Here is a 20,748-nt window from a genome sequence, read left to right on the forward strand (position 1 = left end):
AGCGGAGGGGGCTGACCTGAGCGGGTGGTGTTGGGAACCCCCCTTCCTGTGGGGGATTTCAGAAATGCCGATGTTCCAAAACTCCAAGACCCCCCTCAGGGGGGGCGGAGCCGGGGGGGGGGGTACCAGGCTGAGGTCCCCGCGCACCCCCTCGTCCCCCCAGCTCCTCGCACCAGTGGTCCGGGCGGCGATTTAACCCAGCTCAAGGATTTAACACTTTTATTGCATTGAAATACTCACCGCGCGTACGATACAAGAAATAAATCGTCCAAGCAGGATGCTGTGCGCTGCTCCCCCGGCCCGGGCACCGCATTGAATTCCAGGGAAGGAGCAGTTATTAAAAAAAAAAAAAAAAAAAAAAAGTGCTAAAAAAAAAATGCTACATGTGATACCTCGCGCTGCACCACCAGAATTGAGAGACGAGGTCGGCCACGGGAGCAAGCCCAAGCAGTGGGTATATCGCTGTAGAGGTTACAAACTAAGATATACATTTAAATACATAAATAATTTGTGCAGCGGATGATGCGTCGTCACCTCTGGACGCAACCTTCATTTAGTCCTCGCGTAGGTACAGGAATGGGGAGCTCTTTGGAGTTTTGTATGTACAAAAGCTGCAACTGAAAATATAGATCATCTATTTGTTCTCTGTACAGGTCTGGCTGGGAATATTTAAAAGGGGGAAAAATTAGTTTGGGGTTGTTTTTTTTTTTTTTCCTTTAAATACACTGTAATTACAACTGTGACAGCACTAAAAAGATGGGTGGGAGGGAGGCAGCAGCGTGGTCAGGGCAGCCGCCGCGCCTCCCTCCCGGGTTGCTCGTCCCTGCTCATCCCCCTGCTGCCGCCTCCCATTAAAAATGAGGAATAATTTCCAGTCGGGGCTCGGGAGGCAGCGCCAGCCTCGCTCAGGGGCCCCAGGGGGGGCGGGGGGGGTGCAAGTGCAGGACGGGCTGCCCTGGGGAAGCGGGAGCTGCTCCTGCGGCAGAATTCTCCTCCTCAGCTCTTTGACCGCTGGAGCAGAACCCTAACAAATAGTTTAAAAATACTTCTTTAAAAGTCAGGGGGTTTGGCTGACCCTCGGAGACGGGCGCTCGCCAGCCGACATCCCACGGAGCTCGGGAGCGTGCTGTGCGCACAGCTACGGCCGTGGGACGCATCCTTCCTACCGCGGAAGGACTGGAAACCGCCGGCACAAGGCCTGGGGGCACTGGTGACAGCGGCGGGGGGGGGGGGGGGGGGGTCACCCGAAGGGTTCCTGGTCGGATCCTTCCAGCCCCGGACAGGGAACCATTCCCGAAGGCTGGAAAAGCGCCCTGGGCTCCCGCCCTGGCAGAGGGAGGAACAGCCACCGGCGTGGCCTCAGTCCAGGGAAATGATGTCTGGCCTGCAGCCCGGGAGCGCCGCGCTGCTACTTATCGTCCCGTTGTGCCCGTGGCTCTCCCGCAGCGCGCTGGTGGAGACGATGCTGCTGATGCGGCCGCCGGCCGGGCTGACCGCGCCGTGGGAGCCTGCCATCACGGGGGCCAGGGGGCTCATGTTTATGAAGTGGCCAGACGTGCCTCTGTACTGGAAGAAATGGCCGAGCGCATCCTGCTCATCCAGGGAGGTGATCACGGAAGGGCTGTAGTGCTGCCGAGCAAAGGAACAAACAGCATCGGCTCGCGGTATCCACAAAAACCTCCGGCCCCGGCGTCCCAGGCAGCCCTTCGGACGGGGCACGCGCCCACGGGGAGGACAGGTCGCGCCGGGATCGCTCCTGCAGCTCCCCACGACATGTACCAGATTCCCAAGATCTGAACCGTCAGCACAAGGTGGGCTCGAGAGGGGAGGGCGGCGGCAGCGGGGAGCAAAGCCCAGCAGCGAGAGAGAAGCGGGAGCCGTGGCCCAGCACGGCAGGCTCAGGGGAGCGGCTACTGTGGAAGAAGAGAGGGGCGCAACGTGTCTCCCCGCCGTGTCGGGTGCTGCCCGCGGAACCGCAGAGCTGGCACCCTCCCTGCCTCCTACACCGTTCTCACAGAGGAAGAGGATGGAGGAGGAAGGAGGAAGGTTGGAGGAGTGAAGAGGGATGTGTTTGCCGGTCTGCAGATATGGCAAGGAGAAAACAAAAGCAAAAACAAACAAACAAACGCACGCCAAGCCCTAAGCTTACCTGATTTTCACTTTGGAGGAAGGAAAACAAATCCAGACCTAAAAAAAAATAAAAAGAGGAAAAATAAAAAGGGGAAAAACAAATCTCTTGATGGTAAATAAACTTCTGGCAGGAAGGGGAGCCCAACGGTGCTACCACACTGACCCAAGTACTAGATATCACGACACGGTCAGCCCCAGCTCCGTTCCTACGACCCCTCCGCGACCCAGCGCGTGGCCTCAGCGATGGAACCGCCCAGGGCGAATGAAACGTCACCTCTCCGGAGCTGTCGCGGCGCCTGGCACCGCAGCCCGGTTCCAGCGGAGCTCAGCAGCCCCGCAGAGGGCTGCACCAGCACAGCGCCGGGGGGCTGGCGACACCGAACCACGCTGCAAAAAGGGTCTTGACCAGAGCCTTGACCTGAGCCTGCTTCCCTCTGCGCCACCCGCGTCGCCGGGCACGGCCAGGTCCCCCAAAAGGAAGCCACAGCGCGAGACCTTGGTGGCCCTGGGACCCACCAACAGCCAAAACCTGGCTCCTTCCTACCCCCAGGCTCCGAAAAACCAGATTTCAAGCTGTTCTGCCGGTGACTATCTCACTGCAGGCCCCTCGAGCAGTCTCTTGGGGGCCCTGCCCCAGGAACGAGGGACTCTAGAAGTTTCCTTCCCTCTTGTGTCAGGCCAGCGAACTCTTGTCGCTCGGGAATACGGGCTCTGGTCTGCAGGAGCTGCCAGGGCAGGACAGAGCAGCGCATGAGCAACCCAAAGGCCTCCAAAGCTCGGCTGAAGAGGGGACCAGGGTGCCGGGCGTTATGGCCAGCTCCTTAGTCTGGTAAACTGGTACAGCTGGGTGTACTGGTAACTGCTGCCTGGGGCTTTGCTCTTACCTTGAAGCTCTGAGGGCACCTGGTAGGAAGGATGGTAGTCGGGAATGGGGAGGCTGGAGAGATACTCGCTGCCGAGAGCTGCCGTGGGAGGACTCCGAAGGACGGAAGCTGGCGGGTGGTCGACACTTAACACCCTGGAACAGAACAGAGACGCCATGAGCATGCGACAAAAGCAGAACAGCGCCCGAGGGGAAAATTCCATCACTGATCAGAAAAAACAGGGGGTCAGGAAAAATAAAAAAAGGAACCCCCCCCCCCCCCAATGCTACCACACGTACGGCAAAGACAAGCTCCCCCCGTCCTCCCCCGTGCCAGGGCAGCGAGGTGAGGTGACCAGCCAAGCAGCAGCAGCGCTTCCCGTCCCAGAGCTCGGATCCAGTTACTGCGACGGCTCCGGCGTTCGCGACGGGAAGGAAGCAAGCCGACGGGAAGGAAGCAAGCCGACGGGAAGGAAGCAAGCCGACGGGAAGGAAGCAAGCCGACGGGAAGGAAGCAAGCCGACGGGAAGGAAGCAAGCCGACGGGAAGGAAGCAAGCCGAAGCCCAGTGGAGCAGGGGGTCCGGTCCCTGCTGCCTTACCCCTTGGGCCTGGCCGCGGGCGGCAGAGCCACGCTGGGGAGCGGGCACGGCTTCTTGGCAGGCGGCTCCTCCTCATCCGACGAGCTGTCCAGGGTGAGATCAATAACCTCCACCGGTTTTTTGCCCTCTGACGAGCTCCTGCCCTCGGAGCTGACGGTGTAGAGGGAGGCGGCTGCAGAGAAAAAGCCAGCAACCGGCTTCAGCTGCTGAAGCGGAGGCGAGCAAAACACCGCCGCCTCTACAAGCGCTACAACCCCGTGAGACACTCGGGACTTCCAAACGGCTCGTGGCAAATCCACACCCCATCCCAGAGCAGAAGCATCATCCCCACGCTCGCAGCCGGGTCTCCCAGCCCACCTGGAATTGTTGCTGCAGTTTCAAGAGGGACCTGCACTTTTTTCTTGTTTTTCCTAGCACTTACTCCACAGGACCGTGCTAAGTGCCCATCACGCTCCCAGTATTGCAGCGTGATCCCAAATACCAGCTCCCAGACGGGATCCGAAACGCTCCCAGTGTTGTGTTGTCAATGTAAAAATTGTAAGTGTATATGTTGCTTTGGAAAAAAACCCCCAAAACCCACCAAAAAAACCCCAAGTGGGTGACCAAAGCTCCCATACCCTCGATCCCACTGAACGCAGCCGTCTGGCACACCTCCTGGCTCTCCTTCTTGGGCTTCATGGGACACCAGGAGCCGTCCTCCATGAACTGGATCTCATCGCAGTCGGTGCAGGAGTTCAGGATCTCCATGAACAACCTGTCGGAAGAGAGCAGAAGCTGGGGAGAGCAAACCCCTGCAGGGACTCCCGTACGAATACACGCACGTGGGCCGGCACACGCGACACGGGACTGACGGTCCTGAGGAGATGGGTACCAGGGCTACGAGGAATTGCTGTTCTAAAACCTGTGCCAGCATCACCTGCGAGTTCAGTTCGATGACGGGCTGTTTGGCGTACACAGGGGGGCTCTGTTCAAACCCTGGTGAGCAGGTTCCCTCACTACTGCCTCTGCAGAGGCTGCCAGCAAGGAAGCCAAGATTTTGACAGAGGCTTCTTGTTCTTTGGGAGAAATCTCTCCAGATTGGCATCAAAGCAGTTCAGGGAACGAACAATCAGATTTTTAAGTTATTCAGGGCTGTAACTTGCCTATATCTGCTAGCATCAGAGGATAAGGGAAGTATTATCCAGGCTAAAAGGCCGCGTAAGAAGCCTGCTCAGCTCACCCGTCGATTATCAGGCTGTCGTACGGGGCTTTCTTGTCACACACGGGACAAGTCCACGTGGGTTTCTTCTCATTCATTTGAAGGTAGAGCGCTGCGTCGAAGCACTGGAGGTGGGTGCACGTGATGGCTCGGCAGGGCACAATCAGCCTCATCTTCCCCAGCTGGGGGCAAGGGAGAAGAAACGAAGTTGGGTTTGTACAAGCCACCTCTTGTGGTGCCAGGTAAAGCCAGCGGTGTTAGCCCCGTGCATTCCCTTCTCTCCCCTGCCCAGCTCTCTAGCACGTTCAACAAGAGGCAAAAGGAAACAGCAACAAAGAATTACCACGCAAAAAGAAAACAAGCTTTCCTGAGGGCATTTTTGCCTTTTGGTTGTGTTTTTAAGCTCGCTTCCACCTCGAACGCATACTAACAGCCATGGTGAAACACAAGGAGCGGGTCAACAGAAGACATTTTTTGGCTAGGCAGTTTGGGCCAACCACCGCGGCGATTTTTGTAACGCACCAAAGCGAGCGGCTCTGCTTTTATTTAGAACCCAAAGCTGATTTCTCAACACAAGCAGGGCTGCAGCAGCATTAGCTCTCGTCTCGCTCCAAAGCGCTCAACCGCAACGGGAAGGGAAAGCAGGAAGCAGAGGCCTGTCCCAGAAAAATGAATGAAAATATAGGAACCTACTGGACACATCAGGGAAACGCGTAAGCTCGTTGTAGCTATCTCGCTGTCGGGATCAGCTGTTAGTTTTTCTTTGACTGAAAGAAGAGGAGGAGAAAAAAAAAAGGTCTCCTGTCAACACCCTCCTCCTTTTACACGCAGAAATACGCACAGACATGATTTATAGCTTGCACCACGACACTTATCCCAATTACAGGCAGGTAACGCTTACGGCAGCAGACATTATCACTATTTACGAGGTTAACAGCTCCAGCAAGTCGCCTTGGCCGCACCATACGTGCAGCACCAAGAGACACCCCTGATTTAAAAGACTTTACAGCCTGTCTGTAAAACGACAGCACGGGGGAAACGGGTGGTCACGGGGAAACAGCGTGCAACCGAAGCGGCAGCAGCGTCACTCCCACTGCTGCTCACGGAACAAACGCTCCGGTAATATCACAACGGGGTACGGGCAGCGACCTGGAGAACAGTTTGATTCAGAGCCTTGTCAGACGGCATCGCTGGGAAACAATCCGTCATCCGGGGTCCTTCCCATCCCGTCAGGTGCTCACCAACGGGCCAGGGTGAGAGGGGTGCACAGGAGGACCCGCGCTGCCCACGCGCACTAATTCAGACCTGCTCCGTCTCCCCAGACGCGGCACAGGACCAGCTCAGAGCTACGGGACACTTACTCAGGGCTCGGGAATGGTCCGGATTTCGGATGCCCTTGGCTCTCAGTTTCTGTAGCAGTGTTACCGACGTCAGCTGCTTCACCAGGTACACCGACAGGGAGTAGTTCTGTTGAAAAGAAGTTGGCACTGCTCAGACCCAGCAAATCCCAGCGGCAAGGAGGGCTCTCCCCCTCCGCACAGCTCGGCGCTACAGCAAAAGCGCCCTCAGTTCTGCCCTGCAGACCCGAGGCTGCCAACGACCCGGTGGCGAAGGAACAGCAGCAAACGGGGAAACAACTTCCACCTCCCTCACCCTGCCAAACTCCGAGGACCAGTTCACGACGATCGTGTTCGGGACGGTGGCTGAAAGCCGCGCCAACGGAGTGATGTTGACGGGGCGGCTGGGTCGTTTCGGCTCTGCGCCGTTCTTTGTGGGCGGGAGATAACCCTGCACAGAAAGAAAGATTACCTGGCATAAAAGAAATTCTCTCTGAGGCATAAGGCCACGTACAAAAATCTACAAGCCCCATTTCTTCACGGTTACCTTCTGCAGACATTTCCCGTCACACCTCAGAGCTCACATGAGAATTTCTCTACGAATCTCAAAGCGGCACGCTGCTGCTCCTCAGCGTCAAGAAGTTAAGACTAAAGGGTCCCCCTAATATCCTTATGCTGACGAGCACGCTCTGGGATCCATCCCGTCGTTTAGCTGAACCTCTCTGCACAGAGAGCTGTCAGTCCGGGATGTGTTGCATGCACAAATGGCATTGAATTAAAAACCAAATCCCACCCAGTTCAGCGAGCCTGGGAAGCTAAAAAATTACCTCCCGTGACAAAGCTCATGTTCATCTCATTTTTTGCTTCATTATATCCACATTCCAACTTGATTAGAAACCCATCCCGTTACTCAGCCCAAGAGTGCTTTCCCTGTAATTCAGGGAGATTTACACCCCCCCTTTTTTCATCGCTCTGTCAGAGCGGGCAGCTTGAGACTGATTCAGCAGCCACCCCGCCGCAGTTTAAGCAGAAGTAAACCCCAAAAAGCGTTTCCCGTTGAGCTGCTGTGCTGCGAACAGCTTCTCAGCTGCGGATGACTCATCCAACTGAAGGCAAGAAACCTTATCCGTGAGCAGAAGCTGGGGGGAACCCTGCAGCCATCTTGCATCTCACATGCGCTTCCCTCTTGCCACCCCACAGGGCCAGAAACGGCCTCTTTTTTAAATTTTTTATTTATTTATTTATTTATTTATTAAAGCAGGTTACTAATCATCTGGGCCATAAACCAGACAGAATATCTGAGGCACAAACTGAATAATGGCTAAAAATATTAAGGGAGCGATTCAGGCAGAGGGTTAGCTGTTCTGCAGGTTTGATTGCCAGCGGTGCCAGCGAGAGCGGAGCAAAGCCAGCGTGGGACAGCTGACAGGGAGCCGGCCCGACTGCCAAACCTCGGGTACCTTTCCTAGGTGCGACACGGAATCGCAGCCCTTTTTGGGCTGTAAACTGAGGCGGGCACCACTTCTGATTCTATTTTTACGCATAACCCAGCCCAAAGGACCCCAGCTTTGACTGGAGCATCCAGGTCTCTCCTGCAATGCCATAAAGTAAAGGCAGTGCCATTATTCCGTTAATCTCAGATTTTTATTGATAAGTTTCTCATGAAAAATGAGACTGAATCTGCTTGTTACAAAACGATAAATAAATCGGGCCCAAAGCTTGCATATTCTTACTTCAGGGCCACGCTCCTTGAAGCAAAAAGCAGCTTTCATCACCAATCCACAGCCCTGTCACACGAAATCAGTTTTGCACTAACCACACCATTCTTCAGTCTTTAATCTCCGGAAAAATACATTCCCACTGCACTCACTGGGAGCTGCAGCTGTGCAAAAGGCCGGACTTCAGTCTACAACATATTAAGAAGAAATAAGATTTACTCACAGGCAGGGGACAGAGTTTTCCATTGACCTTGACAAATAAATTAGGAGGGAAGTAATCTTCTTGGGGACAGCTGGTTTCACACAAGCAAAACCTAAGAAGCAGGAGGGAGAAACTGGCAAGTGAGTGGTGACACTCGCAAGAACCGGCAGCCAAACTTCCCTTGAAAAAGGGAAAAACATTTTCCAAGCAGAACAGATCAATGGCTGGAAAACACAGAAGCAGATGAAGAGCCCTACAGGCGTTTCAAACCCTCCCTGCGGCAAAAGCGAGACGAGAACCAAGACAGAAAAACGCCAGCGGTTTCAAACGACGGCTAACGTGCGTGCTGCGAAGTGCGCGGGGCGAGGCTCGTTTCCTTCAGCCCGGGTGACAACCTAAGCTATCCAGAACCGCGGTTCCAAAGGCAAAGTGTCTTTCTCCAGCCTTAACCTCATTCCCAGAGTGCCACAAACCGAGCTGCGGGTTCGAGCGCTGCGGGCAGCTAACCCGGGTGCCGTTCAGGACCCGCTCCGGCCACCCCGATACAATTCCCACAGCAGCAGCGTCGCGGCGGATGGCTTAACCCAGCTTTGGGTGCAGATTCTGCAGCCCTCCGAGATGGAAGGAACTACATCAAGTTACCCAAGAAAAGCACCCGAGGAAGTAAAAAGTTGCATTTGACCCAAAGTGCATCTCGCAGCAGGCCTGGTTACTGCCTGGGCCTCTCTCAAGGCTCATCTGCCACCACTTGATATCCCACCGTTGCCTTCCCCATCGTAAAGATGTCAGCGCCAGCAACCCAGACCAGGCTCCGGATCAGACCCCAATCCCTTTGAGCAGGCGGCCGTGCGCTCTGTTTGCTCTCAAAGGAGGGTGCCCCGCCAGGGACGGCTCCCCACGCCGAAACTGCAGCCCTGCCACGCAGCCGTGAGTCAGCCGGGACCTTGGCCGGCTTTTTGGAGCGATGAGATCAAGCCCTGGCACGTCACGCTGCTGCAGAGCCACACCACCAATGTTCTCAAAAAATAAATAGATCTGATCTTATTGTTCTTTAACCTGGCTCTGCTTGCCAAATAAAACAAAGAATAAAATTGAGAGTTAATCTTTTTCTTGCTTGGGAACATGAGTACACCATGTCTGCTGAAGCACATCAGCAGGAGAGAAGAGATGGTGTCACCATCATCTTTTAACTCCTGCGCTGAAGTTCACTGAACAAGGATTCGCTTCTCCAAGAGAAGGGATGGCCCCTGGACACCCCAGGAGACTCCTGAAAGCTTCCTGGAAAACACCGACGGGCTCTTTGGTAACCTCTGTTTCCTCCCCCACAGACAGCAAGGAGCAGATACGCTGAAACTGGTCCCTCAAACACACCGGCGGTGCTCCTGTGCTACAGCAGAGACGTTCCCAGCATCCGCCTCCTGGTGCATCCCAGGGAACAGGCTGCCCGTACGCCTCGCTCTGCCAGCTCCGCGCGCGACAGCGGAACAGATGGACACAGCAGGAAAACTGCCACTGTAAAGCCCCAAATCAGACAGACACCGTCACGGAATCATAATTCATACAGAATGCCCTCCTGAAAACAGAGAGGCTCTTTTTTGAATTAAATCAAAAGTCTTCCGTTTCAAACAACCACTTCTCTTCAGGCTTCCAGGTACCAAAGCCCTAAACACCTCATCCCTTTTTTTCCTGAGAGTACAGCAGTGATCCTCTTGTCTCTTTGCTCTCTTGTTCAAACCCCTGATAATAAAATTTAACGTTCTGTAACGCTGCCCAGGGCTGAACGTTGGGCAAGAGCCTCCTCGGTTCCTATTCAGCACGGCAGGACAGTGTGGGTAGGCACTTAAATAACCACCCCAGTACTGACCGCGAGCAGCGGAGGGGAATTCACGAAGCACTTTCAAATATTTTTCTACTCACACTCTCCAACATGTCTTGCATTTTCACAAGCATTAAAAAACGTTCAAATTTTAAGGTCACGTAGTTTTTGCGTCTTACTCCGCCTTTTGCAACGCATCTGCAAAAAGGCAAATAATTAAAACCGAGATGAGAAAGCAGCGAGCTCTCTGTAGGTGTAGCAAAATCTAATCTTTTTCAGTTTTGCACACTTCAAATGGAAAAAAAAACCCAACCATTTGTGAGGCCACATCGCCTGTGCCAACAAAGCATCACCCAGAGAGAGAGCTCAGCCTCGCCGAGTTCAGAAGGACCCTCGCTGCTGCACAGCATCAGAGGCGTGCTCCCCTACAGAAACTCGCGCTCCGAGCGCAGCACCGAACGTTTAAAATCTTCCTCCGAGCAAATCGACATGCAATTTCAAAGCAAATCAAGTGCTCAAAGCATGAGTCATCAAAATTGAGGACAAATTAATACCAACGCACTAGCTCAGGGAACAGGACTTAATGCATTCATCAAAAAGACATTACCTTAATTGCACCTGTATAGTGTAATCACATTTGGCGCCCGGTAAGATATCTCTGCAACAGAAAAGAGGGTCTTAACACCGTCAGCAGCGCTTAAGAGGGAACTACAACAGCCTAACACTTTATTAAGCGGTATGGGTATCAATACATGGTAGTTGTGTTACGAACAAAACTAGTGCAGCTGAATTGGAAGAACAGGTCACACCTGTCTGGACTCGCGGGCAACACTCCCCCACAAGGACGTAAAGCAAAAGCCCATCAAACAGAAGAGAGTGCAGTGGGAAAAGGGAGAAAATCAACCTCAAAGCTTCGTCCTGCTGCTGAGTTCTAAGAATAGAATGCCAGCGACAGGCTCACCAAGGCAAACAAACGATTGTGTTTGCAGGCACAAGTGGAGGGCAGGCCTACATTTTGGGATGGACTAGCAGGTTTTGTCCCAGTTGCTCTCTTTTCTTTCTTTCGTACAAGAATTCCGCTCCGCAGGCTTTTAGGCAGGTCCTCAATGGCTGTGAGCAGCACAGCATCGCTGACATCAAGGAACTCCCCTTTTTACACTCAACTTGGCATTTTATCCTAACGTACCACGCTGGAGCGGAGAACCACAAAATTGTTTCAAATTCAGTCCTTCCTCCTACTCTTACTGCCCTGAGCTCCTCGCCTGCCGGGCTCACTCACCCAAACCCTGCCTGTTTTCCCTCCTGACTCCCCTTCCCGCTCCGCCAGGGAAGAACACGCAGCCACAGCCGGGAAGCAGCCACACGCGCCTGCACAGGACCCCGAAAGCCACCGTTCCGCTTACCGGGAGGTGAGGATCTGCTGAACTTGCTGGGGGGTTAGAGCAAAGGTGAAGTGAGCTTCTTCAAACCGCTGACTGTTCGTTGAGGCTGAAGAAGATAATTTAAGACAAATTAAATCATTACCAAGTCATTCTTACCCTCGAAGGCACCAAGGCTCCTAATAAAGAAAAGGACAGCATCCACAGAAAGCAGAAAGCAATTAGTCATCAAAATTAACTGCCATTCCCACGCAGGGGCCCTCCAAGCCCCTGAGCACGTAACCGAGCTTCAGGTCTGTCTTTCCAGGTGACGTTCCGTTTCCGTCGTTTTATTTACAAGGAGAACGGAGGGCTGGGATGTAAGGTGGCTCGCAGAGACAGCAAACCGTGAGGCCCTCGGGAAACCCACCCTCTCGCTCCCCGGAGTCTGCAGCAGCCTCCCGAGTCCAGCAAGAGCAGGCAGGCCGGGGAGAGCGAGAACAAACGTGGAGCTACGGGAACGCCAGAGGTCATCCACCGCCCTAGAAATTATAATAATTACTGTGGTTATGGAATAAATAGTTGATGAACAATCATCAGGCATTGCCAGATTCTCCTCGGGCACACGGACAGAGTCACGGTGAATTCAGAGAAAACCAGCCGTGCCCTGGATTAAGAATAAACACACGTCAAAAACCCACACCACGGGAGAAGCAAGGATTTCACGCTAGGGTTAGTGGCGAGCTCGGTGAAAACATTTGCTGCAAGATACATGTAAAAAGGAGCCAGGATTTCCCCCCCTCTCACCCTGACCTTAACCAAGTTACTTCTTCTTTCACGCCTGAGCTTCCCCCTCGGTAAAACTGGCAGGTCTCTGCCTCCCTCACAACAACCACCATGAGCTATTTTATTAATATATTGCAAAGCACTGGTAGCCCAGAATGAAGGCCACCGATGTTGCAAGCCAACATTAATCTGCAAAATGCCGATTTGGCCTCTTTGCACTCATTTTTACACCCGTCAGGAGAGGTCCTGAGCAGCGGCAGCTCCCACCGGTGCTCTCTGGGACGTGGAGCATCCCTGGGTCAAGAGAAAACGAAGCCAAGGATGTTACCACAGTGGCATGAGTTGGTGTAAATCCCACATTTTGGCCCTTTATTTATTTCAGGGAGTTTGGTAACGAGCTTGACCATCCGAGGCAACTACAGACCCGCAGAGGTTTGCTTCACCCTCTGCGCCACCTGCCTCTGGAGAGGGGCACCCTTCTGCTGGCCTCCAAAAAGCAAATTCAAGCACGGATTCCTCAGCGGGGTGAGGGGTTTTGCTTCTCCAGCCTCCTGCAGCTGAGGAATGCCAGGAATGCAAGGCCCTGAGTTTCCTGGCAGATGACCTGCCAGATCTTCCCCGGCAGCAGCAACAGGCTGGCAGACCCGAGCAGAAAAATTCAGAGGAATTTTGACCATCTTGGGACTTTCTGAGCCTTTCACTCCGCGATGACAAAATCAGATCCCGATTCTGCTGCGAACCGAGCCGGGTTAAAGCTGTTGGGTGCCAAAGCAGCGCTAACTCCTACCTGCAGTTTCTCCTCTGCTGCCTCCAGTTACAACCAACAACCAACTCCCATCTTACAACCAGTTTATGACCAGTGTTACTGCTTTGTCAGCAGCCTTCGTCCAGCCCAGAAACACCCACAGATGTCTCTGAGATAACACAGCTAGAGCTTGGTACGGGATGGGGAGCAGGAAAGCCAAAGCCTGGATCTTCCTCGCTTGCAGCAGAGCACGGAGGGACCAGGAGGCGTCATCTTTAACCCCCCGTGTCACTGTCCTCACCCATCATCACCCTCTCCAGCCCTGCCTTCATTCTTCTTTCCCACACATTGCTTATTGCTGGCATCTTTCTGCTACCACGACCTTCATATCTGGATGCTCAGAACAAAACTGCCCCAACCAACTAAAACAAAAGAATGGGAAGGGGACATTTCCGCAGCTCAAGGGAGGAGAAAGATGCAAACCACCAGAAGCCAAAAATAGAAGCAAAAGCCTGTAATCCCCGAGGAATTGCGTAAAAAAAAAAAACCACTCTTCCAAGTTCAAGCAACAGCACACAAGTACCAGAGTTTTATCAAGGGAGAGGAAAAAAAACCCAACAAAATTAAAAATTCATTTCTTTTGCAAGGCGAGTATCCCATTTCAGGGAAGACGCTTAACCACAGGTTGTCAGAGAGACTGGGCAAAGCCAAACCTAAGAAAAGGCAATTTTTAGCAAAACAGCAACAAAACCAAACCCCCCAAAAAGCGCAGGGGTTTTGGTTGCAGTACAGACACAACTTATCTCCTCCTTAGCAAACATTACTATGTTTATATGAAAGAAAAACAACCCCGAATCCAAGCGAAAACCATTTAAAAGGCCTAAGATGGGTGGATCTAGCCTGAAGAGGCCAGAAAGGCTCAAGCTGAAGTAAAAATACAACTTCTTCTAAAAACCAGAATAACCCTCCCTTCTTCGCGGGCTCCCGTCACCCCAAGTGCCGCAGCCCTTCCAAACCCACCAGCAATTACCGGGCTAACTGTACCTCTCCCCACCAGCATGTTAATTTCAACGAACACACAAATTCCCTGGAATTAGCCAAAACCCAGCATTTTCTTTTCCCCCTTTTACAAATGGGGAAGCACCGGCGGGCTCGGCCTCCGCATCGCGTCGAGAAACACCCTGTTTCTGTTCTTAAATAAGATCCTCGTTTACCTCCTGCCCCATGTCAAGTTTTCTCATCAACACAAGAGCTGACCGCTTGTCACGTTTGCAGCCTTCAAGCATAAACCAGCTCCTTAATTTTATATATTGGAAGATTTTAAGACCACAGGTTTTGTTAATAATTAAGGCAGAATGAAGACTGAAAGGCGGCAGAGGATTTTGCTGGAGGTTGTAACACTGATTCTTTGCAAAAATAATAAACCACTTTTCATAATTAATTCTCCTGGCATTCGCCGATTTGAGCCCACGCCAGCTGAACCAAGTTTTTACTCTCTCGGGATCAGGACCCAAATGCTAACAGGGCAGAGGAAGCTTCACAGTTCAGAAGGTAAAGAAAACTCTCAGGTGAGAGCAGTAAATAATCCAAAACCGATATAAACTTAACAGAAAAGGTGTCAGCTGGGAAAGAAACAGCCTTTTTCATGCACACAGATGTGGTACGAGACCGACAAGCAAGTAAAAGCTTCCATTCCTGGCCAGTTGGGAGCTGGGAATTATCCATTCAAACGACCCAAGGGCTGGAGCCCCTCTGCTGCGCGGCCAGGCTGGGGGCTCAGCCTGGAGAGGAGGGGGCTCCGGGGGGACCTTATCCCGGTCTTCCAGCGCTTCTCAGAAGGATGGGGACGGACTTTTCAGCAGCGTCTGCAGCGACAGGACGAAGGGGAGGTTCGAACTGAAAAGGGGAGATTCAGGCTGGGGGTGAAGAAGGAATTTGTTGCGCCGAGGGTGGTGGGACCCCGGCAGGGGCTGCCCGGAGAGGCGGTGGGTGCCCCGTCCCGGTGGGTGCCCCGTCCCTGGGGACACTCCAGTTCAAGCGGGACGGGGCTCTGAGCACCCGCTGTAGCAGGAGGTGTCCCAGCCCAGGGCATGGGGGGCGCTGGGTGGTCTTTAGGGTCCTTCCCCACCCAAACCATTCTACGACTCTATGAAATCCCACGTTCATCTGGATACCGTCCTTCTGAGCCCGCACCGACGGAAAGCAGCCCAGCAGGCTCGCCCCACCGCTCCTCACGCCACCCCTGTTCTGCTGCACGGCCTCTAGCTCCAGTTCCTCCACCCCAGCAAACAAAAGGAGCCTCCAAAGAACTAGAGGATGAGCATTTTCAAACGTACCTAACGTGGTGGGTTTTATCAACTCATCATAAACGTCGTAGAAGGGCAGCCTCTTCATCTTGACATCAGGATGGACAGGATGGATGGGTGGTGATAAATGCTGAACGTCCGTCTCATGCTTGGGCCCCAGGACGGGCACGGGAGGCAGCAGAGCCGCTGGCACGGCGGCAGCGGTGGAGCTGTGGTCATAGGGCAGGTGACACACCGTGCCCTGCGTCAGCGCGGTGGCCGAGGGCAGCTGTCCTGCCTGAATGTGGAGCATTGACAAGTCCGAAGGGGTTAAGATCTTCCTTGGGAACCGCCGCCGGTACAGTTCTTTAATTTTCATCTGGACAGCCGGGCTGCAGCCAGATTTCAGCAGCTGTAACGCCTTGGTGAGAAGTTCGTGCTTCCTTCCACTTTTGTTCCTTCCAGCAAAGCCCAAGAGAACTTGTAACTCTGATACCCTAAAGCTCATAACCATATGCTGCAAGAAAATAACACAACCACCATTACAACTGCCGTGCGAGCAGACCCAACCCAAAAACAAGCCACGGGTTCACTAAGGAAGATGGTGGGAGGCCTTGAAAGAGACACTGTCAAGTTTGAGGGTCCCCTTTGTCATCAGGAACTTGTAAGTATGTGGCTTGGGTTTTAATTTTAGATACTTTGTTTGCATCCGGAAATGCAAAAAAAAAAAAACCCAACAAAAAAAACCAACTTCCTGAATCAGTGGATGTCCGAGCAGTTCCTGATACCCAAACGGCTGTTACATCACCTTCCCTTCAGATAAACACTGACAAGTCCTTGTAGGGTCAACAAGGACTTTTAAACTAAAGTTTTTCTACCTCTCCAGCTTTAAAGCTCTGACTTTAAACCCCCTTTGGGCTGACTTAGAGAGGCCGAGCCCCAGCGTGACTGCAGGGGTCTGCAGCTGTTGCTTTTATCCTTTTCTTTCAAAAATCTACTTTGGGAATGCCCCGTTTCTCTAAGCAGACGCAGCAGACATCAACTCTGAAAACACACATCGGTCATTAACGAGAAAGGCTGCAATTAAGGAAAAATATACATCAGGCACCAAGTCTATACCTAGGCTGGCATCATTGAACAACCTGCCTCCCCAACAGCGACCTGCTGATTCTCACCACGAGCCCAACAAGCCCGACAGGGTTAAGCTGAAAGATGCTCCAAGAGGAAAAAAAACACAGAATTATTCCCATTTCACAGGAGGAAAAATAAAAAGGGTCTCGGAGACCTCTCCACAGTCACACCAGGGAAGTTAGTAGCAGATCTAGAAACTCGGCTCCACCTCACACTCGTTCACAAAATCATCCTTCTCCCAAGCTGGCAATATGATTTCAGAATTAGTCAAGCAGAAACACCCATGAGGTGACAGAGTGCTACGGAAGCACACGTACTTACGTGTGTATGTATATGTACATATTCTAGCACAATCTTTTCTTTCACGCAAGTAAAAAAGGGTTAAACCTGGGATGGAGCAAATCCCAGCACTCTCCCTTTTGAATAAGAAAAGGCACACCTGAGTTTCACCACCACTCTGCATCTAGAAAGGCTTTTCTCTTTAAGCTCCCAAAATTCAGCAGTAGTAGAACTGCTCTCAGGTTAGTTACAACACTGTGGGGTTTAATTCCATGATTTCGGTTCCACGGAGGGGCTTCAACCAGCTGCAGCGAAGCACCAGGGGGAAAGGGAAAGGTTGGCTTCTGTCAGTTCAAAAATGCCAAAAACCTGCAATCCCTTCCATAAAAGAAATGCAAACTAAAAGCTGAAACTTCATCTGTTTAACAGGAGGCGTATTTTGCTTTCAAATCAATTCTGAAACCCAACGGAGTTGTTTTTCCTTCCAAAACAGCTGACAGGAACAGCTCGCCTTTACACCTTACAGCCCAAGTTCTTCAGAGTCACTTATAAACCGAATTAAGAGTGTCCCGAATCAAATGTGCCGAATTAAGAGGCACACCTCCCTAATCCACAGGTCAAGCTCAGGAGTTAATTGATTCTGGTCTACGCACTGAGAGGCCTGAAGGTGGTTTAGTTCGCTGCACTGGGATTGTGTTACCCCCGCACCAAAAACACGGCATCCCAAAAGGACAATGTGGCAGATGTTCTGCTTTCCGGGGAGAAAAGGAAAAAAAAAAAAACCCCAAAGGAAAGTATTTGGTAAAGCTATCAAAGCCAGCTCTGCCGTTACAAAAAGTGCCATGTGGTCCCTGATGCAGAACAGACGCAGCGTCCGGGTAAGGTTTTGTGTAGAAAAAGCCCTGTAAGGTCCTGTGGGTTTGGCTGTTACCTTTGCTGGGTGATACAGTCAAGAAAACAATGAATAACTTTTTTCCCCCCTCCCTTTTTGGAGCCAGGAGAATCTTTTAGAAGCAGGAAAACTGTCATTTAAGAGGAAAAAGCTTGACCTGGGGTCTCTCAACTTTGACAGTGCCCGATTTAAACACCTCCCAGAAAAGATACATTAGGGATGCACATTTATCAAATGTTCCTCTTACCAACTCCCCTCCCCTTCTGCCACAATCACTGCGAAGGAACCGACCTCTTCCCACATCCATTCCGCCTACAAATCCTCCAGAGTCCTTCAACCGGCAGGAGATTAGTGTAGCATGGCTCACCAGCACGAGATTCACATTTATCGTTAAAAAACACTCACACCCGTGACATAGGATGGCTGTGTCACCACCGCTGCAGCAGCTGTGGACTCTTATCTACACCCGGAGCCTCTCCGATTACTGCTCAGAGTATCAAAGCAGCGGAAAAAACTCTCTTTGTTGCCATAAGAGAAGGCAATCGAGAGCTCTCAGAGGGCACCTGAGGCCTGGGGAGCGGCTGGATCCGCAGCAAGCTCGAGTCCGATCGTGCCGCTGTTGAACAAGGCACGTCCACAAACCTCTTCTCTTTCCAGGGGACCCACCGTCTGGTCTTTTAAATAAAGGAAAGCGTCTTAAGCCAAGTACGGGCTTTATAAGGAGAAATCATTTCATTTTCAACTAGCTCGCCTTGCTTGTAGAATGAGACACAGATGGTAAAAAGCTTAAACAAACTCCTGGTGAGGAAACCAGAAAGGGGGTTAGGGGAGAGGGAACAAGAGGGAAAGGGAACAAGAGATTCAAAACTAAACTGGAGAAGCCCCATATCACACCAAGCTCCACCGAAAGGGCTGGCGCCCGGGGGGGGCCAAACCCCAGAGACGTGGACCTGCGCGCTAAGCTACACCTAGTCTGAACCCAGGACTCCTCTGCCGGGGTTTATCCGCAGAGCAAACAGAGCAGAAAGGATTAGACGCTTCGGCCTGGGTCGTGCTCAGCTTTACCGTTTGCTAAACTACATCCCCAAATTGCAGGACTGCCAGAGCTCGACTTCTGCATGGTCCCAAGTCACCCAATCACCGGATCCAATTTCTCCACTAATATCGTTAATGTTTTGCTACTTGATAGGGCTCCCGTCGTAGTTGGGTTCGAGTTTTAGGGGAGGGAGAAAGATCACGCCATGAAGCCGTATCAAAAACTTGGATGGGGGCACTGCTGGAAAGATTATGGGCAAGTATTACTCCAGGGAATTATGTCCTTGCTGTGGCTGGCTGCCAAAAAGGTGCCGGTTCCCAAATGCCTTACTGTTCCCAGCACGGGGAAGGAAGGAGGCAGGACTCCGAGGCCCCTTCAGCCAGCTAAGACCTATATTCCAGCCTGTGGGGGGAAAAATATTAAATTGCCAACAAGGAGAGGGAGGAGGAAAAAAAAAAAAAAAAAAAAAAAGAAAAAAGAAAAAAAAAGAAAAAAAAATTCAGCTTTGGAATTAGTTACCAGGGGCAATTTCATATTCCACAGTCTGGTGGGCAAAGGTGGTGACACACTCTGACTCCTGAAGAAACGAGAAAAAGAGAGTGGAGGGAGATGAAACCCCATCCAGCTGTGAGCACTGGTGCAGCACTACCATGTTACACGCTCTCTGCTCCCTCCGCCCGCCTGCCCCCCAAGCTGCCCCCCTGCCTGCCCCCCGGCATCCTCCAGGGCTCCGGACCTGCCGGCTCTTGGTTCTCCCCCTTCCTTCGGGTTTCTACTTCTCTTCTCCACAGCTCTGCGCTTCCGAAGCCCCCCAGGGTCTCCGGGCTCCCTCCTCTCACGGAGGAGCCCACCGGGCTCACTGCCGCAGGCGACAGCTTCATCCACCGCTCCGTGCACCAAGGACCGGAGCCCGGCACCCCCCAACGGCCCCTGCGCCCCGGTGGTCCCTGCGCCTTCCCCCCACGGCTCAGCCCCCGAGCCAGGACCCCACGGCTCCTCTCAGCCCCCTGCGCACCCCCACAGCGGCTGTCCCCACCGCCCCCCTTCAGCCACCGCTGCCCCACAGAGCCCAAAGCCCTGGCTCTGCCGCCCCGCGGGTCTCCCTGTCTGTCTCCCAAACGTCCTCTGCCCCACACCCCACCTTGGGCCCACTGCAGAGTCCCCCAGCCCCCACACATCCCTGCAGCCTCCCCCACCCCTTCAGCCACAGGCTGCTGATCGCCAGCCCCACACAATCCCCTCAGCCCAGTGGTGCCACTCGCCGTCCCCACAGCCCCCTCAGCCCCACACTGCCTGGGGCCCCTTCCCCACAGCCCCCTCAGCCCCACACTGCCTGGGGCCCCCTTCCCCACAGCCCCCTCAGCCCCACACTGCCTGGGGCCCCTTCCCCACAGCCCCCTCAGCCCCACACTGCCTGGGGCCCCTTCCCCACAGCCCCCTCAGCCCCACACTGCCTGGGGCCCCTTCCCCACAGCCCCCCTCAGCCCCACACTGCCTGGGGCCCCTTCCCCACAGCCCCCTCAGCCCCACACTGCCTGGGGCCCCTTCCCCACAGCCCCCTCAGCCCCACACTGCCTGGGGCCCCTTCCCCACAGCCCCCTCAGCTCCCCCCACCCCACACCGCCTGGCCCCTTCCCCACAGCCCCCTCAGCTCCACAGGCCCCCTCAGCCCCACACCACCTGGCCCCATCCCTACAGCCCCCTCAGCTCCCACTGTGCCACACCGACTCGCCCCAGCCCCCCGATGCCCACAGCCCCCAGCCCCGCGCTGCTCACTCCCCCCAGGCTGCTCACTCCCCCCAGGCCGCCCCCAGCCCCCGCCGCACCTTCAGCTCCGCCGCCTCCGCCATCTTGGGACATGGCGGCCGCCGCGCAGGGGCCGAGGTAAAGTGCGCGCCCCGCGCGCGGGGCCGGCTGGGGGCGCGGCCCGGCCAGGGAGCGTCGCGCAACTCCGCGCCCGCCGCTCCCTGCGCCCCGCCCCTCCCTGCGCCCCGCCCGCTCCCCGCGCCCCGCCCGCTCCCCGCGCCCCGCCCCGCTCCCCCGCGCCCCGCCCCTCCCTGCGCCCCGCCCCTCCCTGCGCCCCGCCCGCTCCCCGAGCCCCGCCCGCTCCCCGAGCCCCGCCCGCCGGGACGGGAGGGGCGGGGCTGCGCGGGGGGCGGTGGGTGTCCTGGGGGCCCCGTGGGGCCGGGGTCCATGGGGAACTGGGCCAGTAACGGGGCTGGGGCTATGTGGAACTGGGCCAGTATGGGGCTTTATAGGGCGGGGGCTATAGGGAACTGGTCCAGTGTGGGGACTGGTCCAATGTGGGGTTCCATGGGTCTGGGGCTGCATGGAACTGGTCCAGTATGGGGACAGGCCCCGTGTAGGGACTGG

General features: G+C 54.1%; 1 protein-coding gene across 7 annotated transcripts; it reads right to left on the bottom strand.

Annotated features, from left to right (window-relative positions):
* Positions 1-204: 204 nt before the first annotated feature.
* On the bottom strand, positions 205-20,346 carry PIAS3 (protein inhibitor of activated STAT 3). 7 transcript variants are annotated; one of them, XM_055791893.1, is made up of 16 exons: positions 20,202-20,218; positions 18,895-18,952; positions 17,587-18,777; positions 15,089-15,554; positions 11,267-11,351; positions 10,471-10,521; positions 8,069-8,159; positions 6,444-6,578; positions 6,152-6,257; positions 5,484-5,557; positions 4,812-4,972; positions 4,210-4,346; positions 3,593-3,764; positions 3,015-3,148; positions 2,150-2,187; positions 205-1,629 (listed from the first exon to the last, which is right to left on the bottom strand). In XM_055791893.1, exons 3-16 carry the CDS (start codon positions 17,644-17,646, stop codon positions 1,360-1,362), a joined length of 1,980 nt encoding a protein of 659 aa, XP_055647868.1. In that variant the 5' UTR covers positions 17,647-18,777; positions 18,895-18,952; positions 20,202-20,218; the 3' UTR covers positions 205-1,359. The 7 variants fall into 7 exon arrangements, with proteins under 7 accessions (XP_055647868.1, XP_055647870.1, XP_055647872.1 ...); XM_055791895.1 differs by having other exon boundaries at positions 17,587-18,013; positions 20,202-20,216; XM_055791898.1 differs by having other exon boundaries at positions 1,491-1,913; positions 20,202-20,219.
* Positions 20,347-20,748: the final 402 nt, after the last annotated feature.

Source organism: Falco peregrinus, chromosome 19, assembly GCF_023634155.1.
Source record: "Falco peregrinus isolate bFalPer1 chromosome 19, bFalPer1.pri, whole genome shotgun sequence".
Taxonomy (NCBI): Eukaryota; Metazoa; Chordata; class Aves; order Falconiformes; family Falconidae; genus Falco; species Falco peregrinus.